At 29.7% G+C, this 19,838-nt stretch overlaps 2 protein-coding genes across 3 annotated transcripts; one reads left to right on the top strand and one right to left on the bottom strand.

The window, feature by feature from the left end:
* Positions 1-5,276: 5,276 nt before the first annotated feature.
* LOC107004107 (transcription repressor OFP13-like) lies at positions 5,277-6,592 on the top strand. The gene has a single exon (XM_015202341.2). It carries the CDS (start codon positions 5,773-5,775, stop codon positions 6,475-6,477), a length of 705 nt encoding a protein of 234 aa, XP_015057827.1. The 5' UTR covers positions 5,277-5,772; the 3' UTR covers positions 6,478-6,592.
* Positions 6,593-12,715: 6,123 nt separating this feature from the next.
* LOC107004846 (eukaryotic peptide chain release factor subunit 1-3-like) lies at positions 12,716-16,467 on the bottom strand. Of its 2 annotated transcripts, none has more exons than XM_015203223.2 (2): positions 16,340-16,467; positions 12,716-14,435 (listed from the first exon to the last, which is right to left on the bottom strand). In XM_015203223.2, the coding sequence occupies exon 2, from the start codon at positions 14,389-14,391 to the stop codon at positions 13,078-13,080; it is 1,314 nt and encodes a 437-aa protein (XP_015058709.1). In that variant the 5' UTR covers positions 14,392-14,435; positions 16,340-16,467; the 3' UTR covers positions 12,716-13,077. The 2 variants fall into 2 exon arrangements, with proteins under 2 accessions (XP_015058709.1, XP_027768837.1); XM_027913036.1 differs by having other exon boundaries at positions 16,335-16,435.
* Positions 16,468-19,838: the final 3,371 nt, after the last annotated feature.

Genomic DNA, 19,838 nt, shown 5'->3' with positions numbered 1-19,838 from the left:
AAAATCTTTTTATTAATTAAATAACAGTTAGCATAATGGCACTTTTAATCCCCTAGTTATTAGTAAATTCTTATTTTGGTCCTTGTGAATCGTGATATTATTAAAGGGAAGTCTTGAAGTAACAGTAAAGTTATCTCTGTGTGATTTACGGGATCACATATTCAAGCCATGAAAACAGTCGATGCTTTGCATCAGGATAGATGGCCTACATCACACCCCTTACCGAAACGTATGTCAGTACAAAATACTTAGTGCACTGAACTGTTTCTTTGATCTTATATGGCTAACATAATTAACCTTCTAGTAATAATTAAAATATGTCTTATATGATGGTGTCTATAGCTAGAAAATATGTTATATTTGAACTATTTTTAAAATTTTATTACCTTTAATAATAATACAAATTTTACATAGTAAATGTCTACGCAATATGTGATGAAAGGATTTATAATAATTCATAAAATTTGTGATTATTCACGAATAAATTAAATGGATCAAAAGTACACACCGCATCTCAATTAATTGAAGGCTAAATATACTTATTCAATTCTACAAAGACTATAATCAAAATTTATCATTTTAATTAATTGAAAGTAATTATGAGAACAATTAGAGCAAATTAAAGGTAAATATAATTGAACTCTAATCATAGAATTAAGGTCAATATATCATTATGTACCCCACCCTACTAGTCATGATGAGTGGTAGAGAGGGGACAAAACAATTCATATACATAAATTTTTGCCACTTGAGAAAATATTTTTTTAAAAAAATAAATTAATTAAGATTATGAAGATAAGAATCTCAATATTCCTAAACAAAATTTTCTAATTAATCACACGAGGGAAGTATCAGAAGAAATTTCTTGATAATTTAAAAATAATTGAGACTAGATTAATAAAATAGCCTAATATTGTTGGAACTTTGTACTTAGATAGTTTTTTTATGAATATATATATAATTCTTAAACTTGTACTTTCAAAAAAATTTATCATGATAACAAGAGGATGTGGCATGTGTATTAATTATGTGTTATATCTTATGGAATTATTTTTCATTCGCCTTTTACTAACTTTATTTGTGATATTATATCAGATATGCTATTGTTGAATTAAAAATTACTTTTAATTTCAATTAATTATATGATCGACATACTTTTAATTTTAATCAGTCTAAAACAAATGCTAGCTAGAAGGCGATCGATTGGCTTGGAGAGGAAAGGAAACCTAAAAACTAAAAATAAAAGGATATAAATGAATTGAATAAAGAATGTATAGAACCTCAAGCATTATTGAGAGTAAAAGGGGGTATCCACATAAAAGTTTTTTATATTTATCTTTCGACTTCACAGCGAAAATGTTCAAAGCATTACCTTCGTCAATTATCTTGATATCGAAAAGGAAGAGGACAAGGTCTTACTTACTTAAAAGTCAGAAAAAAGGTGAATTTCCCGTCTTAGTTTCACTTTCTTAAACTTGTTACTATCGCGTTTTTATTTGATAAATATTAGTAACACTAAAAACATTTTATCTACATCAAATCTCACTTATTTTGAGAAAAAAAATTACAAAAATATTTTTTTTAAAAGAGTAATTTTGAAACATTATAAATTCTTCCTCTTGAGTAATTATATAGAGGTGGAGATAGAACACATGTGTTTTGTCCACAAGTTAAAAGAAATGTCCTCTATGTTTTATGAAGCAAAAAAATTGTTGATTCACTATTATTAGGCTATGGTCCAATTTCTTCAATTACATATATATATATATGAGTTATGACAACCTTTTATCAGAGTTTAATCATGATTATATTGCATGCATGCATGCATGATATATAGCTCATAATGATGACCCCTTCTTGTCTTTCATTAAGCTACACTTCAAATATTTTTTGGTTTAATAGGTAGACGACTTTTAAGTTTCTCGATAAATTTTATTTAAACACTCGAAATGATATGTCACCTGTTTTAACTAAGAGCATGATTAAGCATTTCTATTGGAAACCTTGAACTCAAATTTTGATTAAAAAGAATTGTGTCTTCTAAAGAGTCCGTTAGAAAGTTAAGATAACCACGATAAATATGTCTTTTTTAGTTATACGCATCAAATTCAATTGAAATAAGTCTAATGCTTTGTTGCTTATTGAACTAATGCATATATATATATAATTAAATAAAAATAACATATTTTAAATACTTAGCTTATTTACGTAATATACAATACTTGTGAATATACACAATTTATTTTTAAAATTGAAATTAAAAGTATATATAATAGGAACACTTTATTACGTGTTTAGATGGTCGAAAAATTAATTGTAATTCAAATTATGTCTATTTAAAATTTACTCACAAATTATTGACTATGTATTAAGCCAAAGTTTTTAACAGAAAAATGAAAATATTTAATGTGTGAGTTTTTGTGTGTGCAATTATTTGTTGAAAGATGTTTCTCTTTATTTGCTACAGTATATATATACTCTTGTCTTTATTCATTTATATATATACATTTGTTACATGAGTAGTATACTCAAGTGCCTTTTCTAATGATAGTACACAGTAAAGAGGAAGGTGATAATTATTTTTTCAATTTTAATTTGACACGAAATTTAAAAAAACAATTTTTAATTTTTTTAAGAATAAATAGGAAGATGATAATTGTTTGCCTTTTTTTTTTTAATATTCAAGTGTCTTTACTAAAGACATGTAGAATAAAAATATTGTTTAATTCGTCATTTTAAATATATCATGGAAAAATAGAAATCAAAGAATTGTAAATAAAAAGTATATTTTTTTGAAATGAATTGAAAAAATAGTAGAACAAACAATGTGGAATATAGTTTAAATTCTCCGGGTTACAGACTTGCTTTTATTAGGGAGAGTTTTACCCGTTAATGTAGAATATAATTAGAAATAAAAATAATTTAATAATGATATAATTTTTCAAAATTAATATTTCCTTGAGCCGTCAATATGGGCTAGGTCCGTTGGGCCGGCCTGGCCTAACCCGGAATTTAGTAGAGCTGGGCTAAGATTTTTGGAGCCCATTTAAGAAAAGGGATTTTTAGTCCGGCCTGAATAAGTTTGTTAATTTGAGGGGCTTGAGAAATATCGGTAGGGCCGGCCCGACGACCAATAAAATTTATTTTAAAAAATATAATATAATATTAAAATTTAAAATTGATGAGAGTCAAAACTCAAAACAATTAAGTTAATATTTCTATTTAGATATTTATACTTAAAAGAACTTAATAGTTTTTTTTTTTTAAAAAAAGGTAACTTAACTTAATAAATATTTTATAAAGACAATTTTATTTGTAAATTTAATAAGTAGTAACATCAACATCATGTAATATTGTTTTGTCGATATTTATGATAATATATTTAAATTATAATTTATAATTTAAATTAATAATTAAAAAATATGTATAATTTTTTAAAAAGTGAACTGACCCGGCAAACCTGTAGCCTACGTACTTGTGGATTGGAACGATCATTTTCCGGTCCATACAAAAAATAGACTAGCCCGGCCTGACCCGTAAAATATCAAAGCTTATACAAATTAGCCCGAATAGAGTGGGCTAGCCCATATTGACATCTCTAATATTTTCCTTAGTGCTGATTAATGCAAGATATTTGGAATGTTAAAAGTCAATCAACTTTTTTTATTGATTAAATTTACTTTATATGCCTTTTTAATTATTTGTAAATTGTTGATTATCACATTTTATAATATTTTTATATTCTTTAATAATTTTTTAAATTTTCTTAAAGCTTCTATATCTAAATTTACGGAAATTTAAACTTTGAAGTGTCACTTCAATATTTGAAGTATCATAGTTATTTAATGGTTGTACTACATGTTGACTACTTTATATTATATTTTAAAATTAAAAAGAGAAAAAACTAAAACATAAATTATTAGCGGTTGCAGAGAAATAAAAGTAGGAAAAAACAGTGAGTATATGAGGAGCCTTATAAATGATAATAATAATAAATTCATTGCAAATAAATGGAAAGGTAAAAAATAGAAGCAAATTATACTTTTATAACTTTACTATATAATTTTGAATATCAACATTTTGATGTCCTTTTCTCTGAATTTCTGATTTCTTTAATAACGTTGATGTATTAGAAATTATATCATAATGTTAGTTGATAAGTAAATATTTTAATTTTGAAAATGTACATTGATTTAAATATTTGAATTCATTCTTATCGTGTTTCGTGAATATACGATATTATTATACCATATAAATTTTGAATGTCTATACTTCAAAATTAAAATAGTTAGTTATTAATTGAAGTTTAAATTGTATATATATCTATGTATTATATCAATTATAAAGAACTCACATGATGTCTGCCTATCTTCATAAGTTATGTCCTTTTCTACCTTAACTTAGCTATGAGAAATTCATCTATCTATATATACATATATATATATGAGAGTGATCATACAACGCACATTAAAAATAATAGCGATCGTAAATTTCCTTAGATTTCAAAAGATAAAATAAAATTGATAGCTTTTTAAGTGTAAAAAAAAATTGTATATAGAAACAAATCTAGATTATGCATGACAAAAGTAAAATGACCCTAAATGTTTGATAACAACAAATGAATTATGCAAATAATGTTGGTTCTTAGAAAGCACAAAGGACCAAAAATAAATTAGAAAAAAAGATATTAGAAATCTATTTGTATTATTATTTATTACATATATGATTTAGCTTGAAGGAACATATCTTATCATGAAATTCTGTAGCTAACATTATTATAAGAGCTTATCAATGATAAGATTAAGACATTAAATTATTATGAGGCTGCATTTTGTTGGCTAAGCATACTTGATGATTAAAAAATAATTGTAACATTTCTCTTATGCACCCCTCTTCAAAAGTTATAATAATAATAATAATATATCCACTTAATTTAATAAGTAAAGTCTGAAAAATTAGAATATACATATATTTTATCCTACTCTCGATCTACTCTCTTTCCTCTTCTGAAATATCTTTTTTAAAGTTTTGCTGATAAAAGTATTTTAATTTCTCGAAATAAGTAATTTCTTAAAGAGAACGTCCAAGCTAAGAACATCACTTATTTAGAAACGGAAAAATATTACTATGAATTTTTTTTTGTTATATAACTTTCAGTTCCAATCAATTGCACTATTTTTTCGTGATAGTGCATTTATTAAAACCATTAAATTCTTAATTTTTTTATATATATATAAAAAAAACATAACTTACAATTAAATAACACACATGAAATAGACCTAACCACCACCCTCCCATTTCCTCTCCACCTTCCTCTCACCTCTCTCTCTTTATATCTCTCCCTATTCCTTTTTATTATCACCATTAATACCAACAAAAAAAAAATCACAAACATTTTGAAATCCCAAAAAATTCACTAGAATATACAAACTATCCCCAAAAAAATTCTTTGTATCCCAATAACCATTAGAAACTACCTCAAAAAGTTGGAATTTTGAAAAAAAAAACACAACTTTTTTGTACCTAAAAAACCATTAGAAACAACCCCAAAAACTTGGAATTCTTGAAAAAAAAAAATTACAACTTTTTTTTGTATATCCCAAATACCATTACAAACAACCCCAAAAAGTTGGAATTCTTGATAAAAAAAAAAAATTACAACTTTTTTTTTTGTATATCCCAAATACCAATACAAACAACCCCCAAAAGTTGGAATTCTTGAAAACAAAAAAATCACAACTTCTTTGTATCCCAAAAAGTTACCATTTTTTTATGGGCAAGAAAATGAATCTTGGTTCATGGCAATGGCCTTCTTGTACTCATTCCAAGACTCAATCTTTTAGAGCAAACCACATTTTCAAGACTATAAATTCAATCTTTTTAGACCCTTCAAACACTGATCATCATCATGGGGTTGTTGAAATTGAAACCACACCAGAATCTTGGTTCACAAATTCTTCAGAATCAGCAAGTTTTTCAACAGAGTCTGAAGAAACAGGGGAACCATTAATGGAGTTAATCATTAAAGGGGTTCGCTCCGAAAGACTGTTCTTTGAGCCAAATTGTACTAGCTCATCAATCTTACAACATCAGGATCAGAATCAGAATCAGAATCAGAGTCAGAGTCAGGAGAAATTAAAAGAAATTGAACAAGATGTTGATGAAGAATTGCCATTTAAGGAAAGTGTGGCATTGGCATTGGAGTCAGAGGATCCATATTTGGATTTTAAGAAATCAATGGAAGAAATGGTGGATACACATGAGATTAAAGATTGGGAATCTTTACAAGAATTATTACAATGGTATTTGAAGATGAATGGAAAAATCAATCATGGTTTTATTATTGGTGCTTTTGTTGATTTACTTATTGGATTTACACCTTCTAATTGTGATTCAATTACTTGTTATTCTTCTGCTGCTTCTTCTTTTTCTGCTCCTTCTTCTCCTCTATCTTCAATTGAGGAGAAGGGGGAATAGTGATAACTAGTAAAAAAAATTTGTAATATTTATGTATATTTGGTAGGATGGTGATAATAACAATGTTGATAACGGAACTAGACAATGTTCGACTACCTGTTAATATTTTGCTCTATTCTTCGATTTTCTTATCTTTCTATCTTGGCTCATGTGCTCAGCGAATTACACTTGTGTCGTGTCTCTGTCCCCGAGACTTCTTGTGTTCTACTCTTATCTCTCCTTGTACCATTTTATTACTCTCTCCGATCACCATTATTTGTAAAGGTTACTATTTTTTAGAGTCAAACTATAAAAAGAGTAATATTTTAAGATTTTTTTTTATCATATTAATATGCAAAATTGCAGTTTATAGTATTTTTTGAATATCTAAATTTTTTGTTTAAAATATCGAATTAATGTAATGTAATTAAACTTTAAAAATTAGTCTAATTAACTTTCGAAAAGCGCAACATGACAAATAAAAATGGACGGATGGAGTAGAACATATCTGTATCTGTCTTTATATGTTTGAATCATCTCAGTCTCTTTTTCCGTATCTTCTTTACTATGAAGGTCATTCACATATTGTCTTGAATAACTCCATTCCTGAATCCTGATTATATCTCTCTATGTGCACGCATTGATCTTTAATGTTCTTATTTTCATTATCCTCATCTCCTGAAAGTACGAGTTCTTGACTAATCGACAAATACTTTACTTCATACAAAGGTAACATAATTGATCTAAATCATCCTTTTATATAATTTTTCTTTAAAGCATGATAACACAGTTTTATTGCACTAGACATTGAATACAAAATTTCATTTTATCCACTCCATTTCAACATATAATATGTAACATTATCATTAATCTCCTTACTCCGAGTGGCTCTCCATTTCAAAGAGAATAATGCCTCTAACAATTTCATTAGAGTGATGCCCTTGCATAATATAGCGTTTATAAATATTAATAAAAAATGTTAAATATTTGTCATTATTCATTAATTGTCAATGAATCGAATATTATTATAAATTTAAAAAATATTTATATTATTAATTAATTATCGTTAAAAATTATTTTTGATATAGTATCATTGTACCTTACCATGATTAAAAGTACCTTCCTTTGAGTTTGACATACCAACAAACACTATCATTCTGCCTTTTTCATGGGTTTTAAGACAATGTTTGGCAACATTAAATGAAGCATAATAGATAGACAATTTAGATACTCCCTCTATTTAAAATTATCTGTCACTTTTTCTGAAATAATAAAATTATTTTATCGATTTTGAAGTTTACGATAAAATTAATTAATTTTTCCTTATTTTACTTTTGGTATAATTTTTCTTGAAACTTACAAAGTCTTTGATATGAGGCGCTATTTACTTCTTGAAGTTGTTAATTTAATTTATCGGCATAATAAATAAATATAGGGTAACTTTCATATATAGTAAATATAAAATTTATATTTGTATGTCATAGCAAAATTTGCATAATTGCGCTTCATAGCAAATTTATATATATAATTCGCTATACATATACAATTGAAGCGAATTGTATAAAACGAGAATGAGAGAAATTATATACAATTTGAATTGTATAAAACGAGAAAGCGAGAAAGACAGAATTGAATTGTATAAAACGAGAAAGTGAGAAATTATATACAATTTGAATTTGTATAAAACGAGAAAGAGAAAAAGGTAAAAAGAGACTTGTGCATGGAATATACAATTGAATCGAATTGTATAAAATGAGAAAGAGAGAAATTATATACAATTTGAATTTGTATAAAACGAGAAAGGCGAAAGAGACTTGGGCAGAGAAATATTTGTATTGTATAATTATAAGTGCATAGGACGAAAATATATGTATTTGCATGTGTTTATACAATTTTCTCTCGCTTTATACAGTTAGAAACACAACTTATACAATTCTATTGTATAAAGCGAGAGAGACGAGCGACAGGAATAAGCGAGCGAGAGAGGGAGAGTGGCGAGCGAGAATATGAGGGAGAGAGGGACTGACAAACAGTTTGCTATGGAACACAAATAAATCAAAGGGTAGCTACTATATATATTTTATATTATTAATTTGTCATTCTATACAATTATTCCATAAATATATACTTTAATTTGATCTCAACTGATAATTATGTCTTCTAACTATATACACAAGTAGATAGTTAAACATGCATCTTACTTGACATCCTACATGATAATTTTGTGTCTTAATTGTATCATATCACTATTTGTTAAATTTTATACAAATCTAAACATTTATTTGTGCATACTTAAATTAAAGCGTACAGATATCAATTAAAATCAAATTAAAGATTACAATGTACTTTATTTGTAGGTGTCTATTCAGGTTTCTACATTTCTTGGCAAGGTGACTTTAGCAATTGCATACTCATTAATGAAAATGACACATAAATTTGAGTAAATATTTAACGAAGAGAAATTACAATTTAGATACAAACTAGATTAAAATAATATTAATAAAAATTCTTTATAATTAATATTCTCAAGTAGCGTATAAAGGAAAAAAAGATAAATAATTTGAAACAGAAAAAATATATTATTACATATAGAAAGAAGCATGTGTTCATTGATAGGAATTTGTGTCAAAAACATCTTTATGATTTAAAAAAGGGTAGTTAGAAGATCATGTGGTGTGAATAAGAATAATGTCTCTATAAACATTAGTTAAAAGTAGTTTTCTATATGTATATATATTCATACAGCCTGGATAACAAGGATTATAATTTATAGGTGTTAATATTAATTTGGACCATAGTAGCTCAAACAATATAATGCCATGTCTTTCAACTATGTGCCCACTATTTATTTATTTTTGGACCATATTCTTTGACTTTAATTAAGAGTTAGGCATGAATCTTGTATGACATTCAAAGGGAGATAGTGAAATTTGTGTACAAGTAACATGATCCATGGGTGTGACTGATCTAGTGATCAACGAGGTGGATCGATAATTATAAGATTTTAGATTTACTTTTTTGTATGGACAAATTTTATGAATAATTTCTTTTATTTTTTTTAGTTGTACTGTATTTTTGTTGATAAAAAAAGTTAAAAGTATTTTGTAAAATTAACTAAGGTGCATGTAAATTAAGCATTATGAAAGCATAGACTATGAAGTTATCATGTCATAACACGTAATCTATTTTATTTTCAAAATTAATTACTAATCTAACTTCTCATTGAAAGTTATCTGTTTACGCTCAATTTTATCTTTTACAAGGTGAATTAATTATCGAATTTCTTCAATTTTAAACCATTAAAAATAATGGTCTTTAAAAAATGATTGAAGTGATTTATTATTTTTCAATTTTTTTTATGTATTCCTATAAATATCTTTTACATTTTAGTTTGAAATATAAATCTCTAGCTCCTCTACCCTGTCAAAGCATGAATTAATAAAAGTCAAAAGTTTCTTTCCCAAGAAAAGACATATGGATCACCAATCAATTGTCTTGCATGTATTTTGTGCCCTACTAGTTTAGATTTCCTATTCCTATCACTTCGATCTCGTGGAGATAGAGATATTATTTTTGAAGTATTTTAATTTAAAGTGTAACAATCAAAATAATTATTATTCTTTTTATTCTTAATTGCTTATCTAATTTTTTATTAATTTTTACTTGTTCATTTTGATAAATCAATAAAGGACGATTTTTAATATTATGCTCTCAATTAATTAATTTTTAAAAAAATCTTAAATTTTGATTCATCCACTTAATAACTAATAGGATTAAAATGATAAACTTACTATGTCAATAATTATTTTCTTAATAGGCGTGTCAATTTAAAAGTTGACAAAGAATAAGGAATCGATGGAATATCACAGTGTTGAAGAAAACGTGATAGTAATACATACTTAACATACTACGAACAATAATAAAAGTAAAGTAGCAAAATGTGATATCCAAAACACAATAAACAGTCGAAGATAACAAATAACAAAAGCAACAACATACATGAATAAAGCTAGTAACAAAAAGATCTTGCAACTACCACTATTGACTACCTTTCAATATTAATTCGTAATTTTCATATCTTCTTATTTAAAATCATGATCTCGAAGGACATCAATGTAGAATCTACTAATACTAGTGAGAGTTTTCACTATTCTCATTCTTACTTGCTCTTTCCCATTGGAGGAACCATGTTTGCATATAAGTTAATATAAATTGGAGGCTGAATTTACTCAATGTGAATAATTATGGGACTAATATCATAACTAAGCTCAACTTTGAGGATGAAAAGTAAACTTGTAAAATCAAAATATAAGAGGCAAACACATTTAATTTCCATACATAAAGGCATCCCACAACATGTTGTATTCCAAAAATTATTACTCCACCACAATTCTACGTCCAAATAGTTTTCCATAAATAAAATTCCAAAAACGGCAAAAAGGTAAAACTTATCTATGGTCAAACGAGCACTTAATTCGTAGACTCCTATTATATGACTTTTACGAAGTGTTACCTACAAATCTACCGGGTATTTCACCAGATCGCGATATTGACCCTATATGTTTATAAAAGGATAAACAGTAAAAAAAATTATTAGCAAAAAAGAGCAAGAAGCAAGAATTCATCAGAACAGTGTTGTTATTGTAAAGGAAACAAACATAAAAAGTAATTTGACCATTTCATGATGAAAAAATGGAATTATGACAACATTGCTTTTATGATGATGAATAGTTTGTATACAATCTTAGCACATGGATGTAAGAGAATAGTGAAATATATACAGAAAATGAGGTCACTATTATAAACTGACAAATAACAAATGATCAAAGTATTTTTTTTCATTCAATTGTTTTTGTTGTTACATCACTATCACTCATCATCTATTTTGTTCAAAAACAAGTGCAAACCGACCACCTGCTTTCTACTGTAGTCTGTCAATATTGCATTTTAAAAGAGTAACAACAATATACTCGATATAATTTCGCGAGTGGAGTCCAAAGAGGTGAGTGTGTACGCAACTTCACTCTTTACCTTGTGAAGATATAGAGGATTCTGACAAGTCCTCGGTTCAAGTGAAACATACTTGTTAAACTCAAGTATTGCATTTAAAAGAGTAACGGCATATCCAGTATAATCTCATTACAAGTGAGGTATGAGAAGGAAGTTATGTGTACGCCATCTAACCCCTTTATTGTGAAGATAGACCCTTGGTTCAAGCAAAACATATCAAATCGAGTATTGCTTGCATTTAAAAAAGTAGAGAAAAAGGTTTCTAGCGATGAATATAGAGGCAGAGCTAGGTTGGGGTTCATGGGTTCGGACGAATCCATTAGTTTTTTCGTAGATCCTATATTTGTACTAGAAAATTAATAAAACATTTATGTATATTAATTTGTGAACCGCTAACGAAGTTGATTGACAGTCATTAACGAAATTTAGAACCTCCAAACTCTTAATCTTGACTTTGCCTCTTGCACGAGGAGAGGTGGGGTCAAATGGCGAAGCTGGGGCGGTTTGGCTAAACGCAGTAGTTTTGGTCCAAATCATGTACGTGTCGTAAATAAATCAATTGAATGTATACAAATTATTGATATAGAATCTCAAACTCATAAACTTCAAATTTTGACCTCGTCTCTAGCAAGTACTCCTGCGAACAAAGTTTTTTTGAAATCCTTTTGCCTATGAAAGAATTAGGAACATGCAATGTACAACTACATGATTAGCCTGATAAGAGTAAACACAAGGGGTGGTGACAATTGGACATGTTGGGTCAAAATCCAACCCAACCAATATTTGCTTGGATCAAAACGGGTTAGGTAATGGATTACATAACGGGTCAAGACCCCACCCAACTCAATTTACATAAACGTAATTATTTTATTTGTGCTGCTTGCCAAACAGAATTCTATTCACAAACAATGGCCAACATAGAGTAGACACATGGGATTTGGCCGTATCCGTTGTGTCTAAGTCAGAATAGACTGATTCTAAATCCTGAATCCGCCAATCATGATCAATCTGAAAACTTATCCTTCCACATACCCATGCAAGAAAAATATCAAAAAGTGTTGGGCTAAATCAGCCTAAAGATACTCGTAACAAACCTCACACCATTAGGAGATCCTACACCTTATATGTAGCTTCCAAATCTACTTTGTTCGCGCAACAGGCGTTACACTAGAATCAAGCAAGGCACAAGTATCAGTTGAACAAAGCATTAGTTCAAAAATGAAGCTGCACTAACAAGGTTTCCAACAGATAGAATCAACAAAGTAACCAAGTTGTTATAGGAGGAAATTAAATAGCGAGGTGGGTCGCGGTTCTGACTAGCAATTTAAATCCCATTACAAGCAAGACATAGTTCATAACAGCAGTAGCAAACTCACAAGTGTAAGGTAGATAGGCTCAAAACAATAAGAAGTCCTGTTTCCAATTGAAGATAGTCCCGAAATGAAACCTGTTTCACATGTAAAGGAAAAGCAAACAATTTTTAACAACATCAAAGACTCGGTGATTGATACTAAGGATGATAGCAGGAGACTCATTGCTAAGATAACCTCAAAACTTTCAACAAATTGCATCTCTTTATCCATCATATGGGCTAAGGAGACGGAAATAAGCTTAATCAGAATCCTCAAAATATTCCCCTTCATCAGATGGCTCATCAAACGAACGCATGTCAAGCTGGTAACGAAGGATGCCCCCAATGCCACCAAATCCTCGGCAAAACTGTGACCCCTCTTGAGACCTGTTAGTGACAAACTCAAGTGAACAACCAAAGGTTTTGTACTCATTGGCGAACCACTCCAATAGCGGCATTTTGTCCTGGACCTCCAGTTCAGCTGAATTTTCAGAATCCTTGAAGTTGCTTTGATCAGCCTCTTGGTCCTTGTTTAGGTGCTTAATGACAATCTCATTGGTAACACTATTTTTCAGCACATAACGGTTTATATCAAGATTTTCCCAAACGACAAGAGTTTCAACAGCTCCCATCTCCAGAGCTTTTATTGTGTCATCCACACCAAATACATACTTTCCAGTATCTTGACTGATCTCCTCAAAGAATTTTCCTATCAAGCGCTTCTCTTGTATGAACTTCACATTTGAGAGAATCTCAGCAGATAGCTCGATGGCCTGACTGAATCCATTTTCCCCACCATAGGACACATCAACCACATTAAGTATCTTTGCCTGAAGACGTGGATCAAACATATCAGACTGACTCAGCTCCGTCTTGAAATCAGCTGATCCAGCAAGTATTAGTCCAGATACATTTGGCTGACTAGTGGCTGGATTAATGAAGAACTGAGTAGCAAGCTCTGCTGTCTTCCTCACATAGTTATGGCGTTTCTCCATTCGAAGACGAGCAAATCGCAGAGCTGATTGACCTCCTCTTCCATGCTTCTTGGGAAGGTCAACAGTAAATTTGTGAAGGATTTCCCTAGTGTTGCCACTTAAGGTCCCAAAAAGAGTACCGTTACCATCCATGACGATGAAACCAAACTTCTCATCTGATTCCAAAAGCTCACCCAGAGGTCCCGTGTGAAACTTGTTGTCACATAGGTATAGAGACGCATTAATGGGCTTAAAAGGTGTAAGGTCAAAGGTTACCTTCTTTTCCTTCCCATCTTCAGTCATTATAGTTCCAGTATAAAGGACCAAACCATTCGGAGGTACCTTATTATACAGTTTAAGCCTCTGCTGGGCAGACGTAATTGCACCAAGGACAGACTGACGATTCACTCTGCTCTTAATATTTGATGCAGTACCATATTCTTCCGCCAACATCTTGGTAATCCTAGATATCTGATCACCAGGAGGTATAATAAGAGAGATCATACTGGTACCATTTCCTCTTGCAGATTCAAGGGCTTTGATTAACTTTTTCATTTTCCATATTTCAATATTCTTGTCATTTTCTTGGCCATCTGCCATTGCAAATAGATACTACCACAAGCTAAGCTGAGCTATAAATTAGCCTGACCGAGGAAGCAAATTGAAGACAAATTAGAGTCCACATCATCGGGGTTGCAAAATTCAGAAGATAAGCCAGAAAGATAATGTAAGAATAGAAATTTCAGGTGCATGCTCCAGTACGTACTACTAAGCATTCAATTATGGGCTTCATCAATGAAGAAAAACTTGACAATCTCTCCTAAACAATCAAAAGTAAATAAAACAGATAATGCACATTTTTCAGCACCCTATAGCGTTTTTAGCTATCAACATGGTTTAGTCGGGAGATACCATTTAGTCATCGAACGCCTTTTTTAGGTCATTATAAACTGTGGACATAATAATCTGATATCTAGTCTGTTTTATCTAGCATTATCATGCTACACATGCAATAGTCTGAGTGTAAGATATGAATGCTATGATTTTCCACAATTGAACTTCATCACACACCCCTGACTACCAAAAAGAAATGGCATCCATCGAAATATAGAAGAGGAGTACAACAGTAGAGTATAAATCTTAAGAATTAGCAGCAACCAAGGCTTTATCAAATCACAATTATCCTCTATCATCCTCTCATGATAAAATACCTTTAATACTAGTAGAATCAATGGCAAACAGATGAGGTGACATTCATAAATAAATCTAAACAAGTTTCATATTAACTAACAAAGTAAAGCCACTTCTCTTTCGAGTTGCTGCGAACCATAAATTGTGGAACAAGAAAAGAGATTGGATCTTTGACATATTCATTGGGCAGTCATTTCATACATTTCAAATCTTACGATAACAATAACAACATCATACCCAGGGTATTCCATAGGTGGAATCTAGGAAGGGTAGAGTCTACCAGAGCTTACCTAACCTCATAAAGGTAATGATTGTTTCAGAAAGACCATCAACTCAAGTAACGCACGTTAAAGTAGTTTAAAATAGAAACATACAGAAGTAAAGAGGACATAGCAAATAAAAGGGAAAACAAGGAAAAACAATAGCTAAATAATGTGATAACCAAAGCACATGAAACAACAACGAGTCACAAAAATCTTAGGACAAGAAAATATGAGAATACTACTACTACTGGTATGAAAGGAGAAACTAGTATGCTGCACCAAACTACCACCAAGCCTATCCACAAGATAGCGAGTCAACTATCAATTACCTACGCACCTTCTTCCTTAATCCACAACCTCTTATTCTAAGGTCATATCCTCGGTAAGCTGAAGATGTGACATGTCCTATCTAAACCTCTTCCTAAATGGTGACACTTCCTCGGCATACCTCAACCTCTCACTAAACCCACCATAGCCACCTTCTCACACCTCCTCACTAGGGCACCCACACCATCACCTCTTGTTATAAGTTGAAAATATGATATGTCCTGTCTCATCACCTCTTCCCAATACTTCCTTGGCCTCCTACCTCTACCTCTCTGTAAACCCACCATAGTCAACCTCTCACACCTCCTCACTAGGGCACCTACACCATCTCCTCTTATGCTGAACCATTTCAGTCTCGCTTACCTAGTCTTATCCACCATAAAGAGCACCCCCACCTTATCACAGATATCTTCAGTGCTAATCTAATCTCTACACTGAGTACACATTTTGAATCTTATTTTAGTATATCTACAATAATTTCTCTAGATATCACTTATCAGCACAACATAGCTCTAGTATTAAAATTTCTCACACATATACAACTATCATAGAGATTAATACAACCAGTAAATCCTCAATAAGTCAACCCACACATAAGACAATCAATTTGAAGATACTGAAGCAAAAAACAAAAAAAGAACACAAATACATGCAAATCACTTCCAATAGCTTCGTTTAAATTGAATTCAAACAATCTCAAATCAGAATTTGAAGCTAAACAATGAAAATTTATGATAATTTTCAGAGAAATGAAGGTTATACTTTACCTGTTGAAAGAAGCAGAGGGGCAGTAGCTCAAGCACAGATGGGGCTTGTTGAAAAATGTGGAAACCCTTTTGAGTAAACTTGGAAATAATAAAAAACTAAAAACTTTACTAACAATTTTTACTTTTTGCTTTTAATTGTTATATCACAAAAGGAGTTACTTCATGTATTTGTTTTTGATATAGAGTAATTGAGAAAGTAGATTTTTTTTTTATCTTTCTTTGAAAAAATATTACTGTTCACAAAAATTTTTCATTTTTCTCTTATTTTATTTGGAGTATTTATTGGAGGTCATCAAATTATAAATGTTTTTTTTTTTGGTAAAAAAGACTAGGATTTTTATTTATACTATTAGAGTATTTTTAGGAAAAAACTATCTAAAGTATGCAAATATTTCTATTATAAATATTAATTAACTCTATAATTTGAAATAATATGTATCAGAGATACTTGAGATACATGTATTTTTTTAATACTAGATACAGAAAGAAAGGTTAGCGAGAGAGGGGAAAGGTGAGCGAGAGACGGAAAGAGGTGGGCGAGAGAAGAGAGAGGAGAGGCAGAGTGAGAGAATCAACAAGTATCTTTTGATACTAAACATATGTATCTTTGATACAAGATACATTTTAAAATACAGATTTATAGGGAGAGAAGCAAGCAATAGAGTGTATTTTATATACATGTAAATTATTCTTGAATAAGGTTTATTTGAAATGAATTATACTTGATTTGACCCGCATGTATTCATGATACATGTATTTTAACAACTTTTGGTAAATATAGTTTTAGGTAGAATGAGGGGAAATTTGAATTATTTTCTCATACATTAAAGACATATTTGACCTAATAGGTGGAATCAGGGGTAAATTTGATCTACTAGGTAGAAGAAGGCGCAAATTTGAAATATTTCAAATAGGTTAAGGTCATTCTTTATTCAATAGACAGAAGAAAGGACAAATTTAATCCAACAGGTGAAAGGTGAAAAAATTTAAACCATTTCTAATACGTTGAAACATTTTCAAACCTTTTTCGAAAAAAAGGAATATATTATCAATCTTATATGTCTGAAGTGGTTACAAAATTCAATCTATTTACAAACAAACAAAAAAATCAATTTCAACAACTTAAATAGCAACCCAAAGTTGGGTTTTTGTAACCCCACTTTTATTTACCTACTTTGATTTGTTGAATTCGAGCTAATTTATATATATTCTACTTTTCTTAAATTTTACTGGGTATATTATTAAATAAAACTTACATAAATTCACTAGTCTAGGAGCTAATTACTCAAATACACTCTAATTTGTAATATTATGAATCTTAACATATTTTGGTGCATCACATACATGTATCTCGAGATATATGGGGTCAAAATTAAGTGTAATTTGTTATAGATATATTATATCTAAGTATATTTATACGTATCTGAGATACATAACAAATCTTCCTCGTCTCTATCCTCTCTCGATCACCACTCTTCTATATATCTGGTATTCCAGATACATGTGAATCCCGTCAGTAAACATACATATACATATTATCTACTGCATATATAGTGTGATTTACATGTATATGAGATACATGATGTATCTCACTCACTTTCCTCCCCATCTGACTTGTCTCTCTCCCTATTTTAGTGTATCCAATAGCAAAACACATGTATCTAGGTATATCTTTCATAATGTATAGTAGGAAACTCTTAATTAGTGGTATAATACGTAATATTTTTAAAATATATGTAATATTAGTATATATGATAGTGGAGTACGTCTAATTACGTGGTTTCTCCTATTTTTATTGTTGTTGGCCCATTTTCAGTTTCCTCCACTTAACCAAGCCCAAAATGTACTGGGCCCATCAGAGTGTGATGGGCTAGAAGCACCCACTTAGTTTTTGTTTGTATAGTTCTATCATTTGATTATGAATTTGTTATATATATTGGTTTTTTCTTTCTTTTAAAAAAGAACTATTAATGAAATTTTATTTTTTAGCTATATAAATTATCATTCTATTTTTTAGAAAAAGAAAAAACTTACCACGTCAAGATTGATATAAAGAGTTACATATAGTAAATCGATTTTATTTAATTATGTAATTTCTTTTTATATGATTAGTACAAAAAAAATATAAGCTCATATTTCAATGATTCATGAATTATTAGTGGTTAAAAATATATGATTAGTACACAAAACATGCATATGATCAAAATATTAGATGATATCTTTTTAAGAACAAAAAATCTTATGTGGGCCGTTATTATAACTTTATTCTCAAAACACAAAAGTTTAAAAGAAAAAGGAAAAAAGAGAGAAAAAAAGAAGAAGTATATTTTACATAAATTTTAAAGTGTTAAAAGCTAATTACATTACATTCATAGATTACAAAAATCGCTTAAAGTTTAAAGATTTTGAATACATCCTAGCCAATACATAAGTCTTCTGTATGTTACACTAAAATAAAGAAAAATCATTTTACAATTCATATAATACACAATCACATTTAGTCACTGCTAGTTAATCCCTCGCAATGTGTAACAACTTCAATAATTAAAATTCAAAATTGTTTAAGCAGATCGTCCAACATCCGTTCAACTTTGATTAAAAAAATTTACAAATTTGAAAAAGATAGATCATGAATATTACTGAATTTGCTTTGACATTCAGAAGCCTGGAGGTCTAAAGTATAGTATGAATGATACAAAAGCGATGAAATCATTATAGGAGAACACATTTTCGTTTGAATATGAAAATCAATAATTGCAATTGGATTAGAAATTGATGAAAAAATAAGATATTAGATGGTAAAAGGTTGATACATGACTAAACACATCTAAAGACACTTAATTCAAAACAAATACATTAATTTATGGAATATTCAAGATTTTGATCTCTCTAATGGAATTTTTGATATGTCTTTAAAGAGAATTTAGTACCCTTTATATCGACATAAACTAGGGTCAAAGGGTTGAATAGCCTCTAAGAATTCTAATTGAAACTGAATACACCTTCTAAGAGCCCCAATTCAAATTGAACAGTTATGTAGAAGCCCACAAAATTTTAGTGTCTACAACATCATAGAAGATAATTCTGATACATAATTGAACTCACCTAAACACACCTAGTATAAATCTGATACATGATCATATGTATTGCGTCAACTCTGTATTAGGTGTTTTTAGTTATACATTTGATATATAATAGTGGGCACGGTATGTGCCGGGTACTAAAATATAATGAAAGCTGGCATAGTTATGTATCAAATACACAACTAAAAATAAGATTCATATCGATTTAGATTTAAAATAATTGAACTTATATATCAACATTAATATTTGTACAAGATACATTGTATACAAATAAAGTTGTAATGTATCTGAGAGTTGAAACATAAACACGATACATAAGTAAACACACAAATATCAATTAGATACATTAGAAATTTGAACCTTGGGAAGAGAAGACTGTATATTAAAGCTAAAGCCATCGACCCCCCCCCCCCCCC

The sequence above is a fragment of the Solanum pennellii genome, chromosome 11 (assembly GCF_001406875.1).
Source record: "Solanum pennellii chromosome 11, SPENNV200".
In the NCBI taxonomy this organism is placed as follows: Eukaryota; Viridiplantae; Streptophyta; class Magnoliopsida; order Solanales; family Solanaceae; genus Solanum; species Solanum pennellii.
This window is presented reverse-complemented; position numbering and strand designations above follow the sequence as displayed.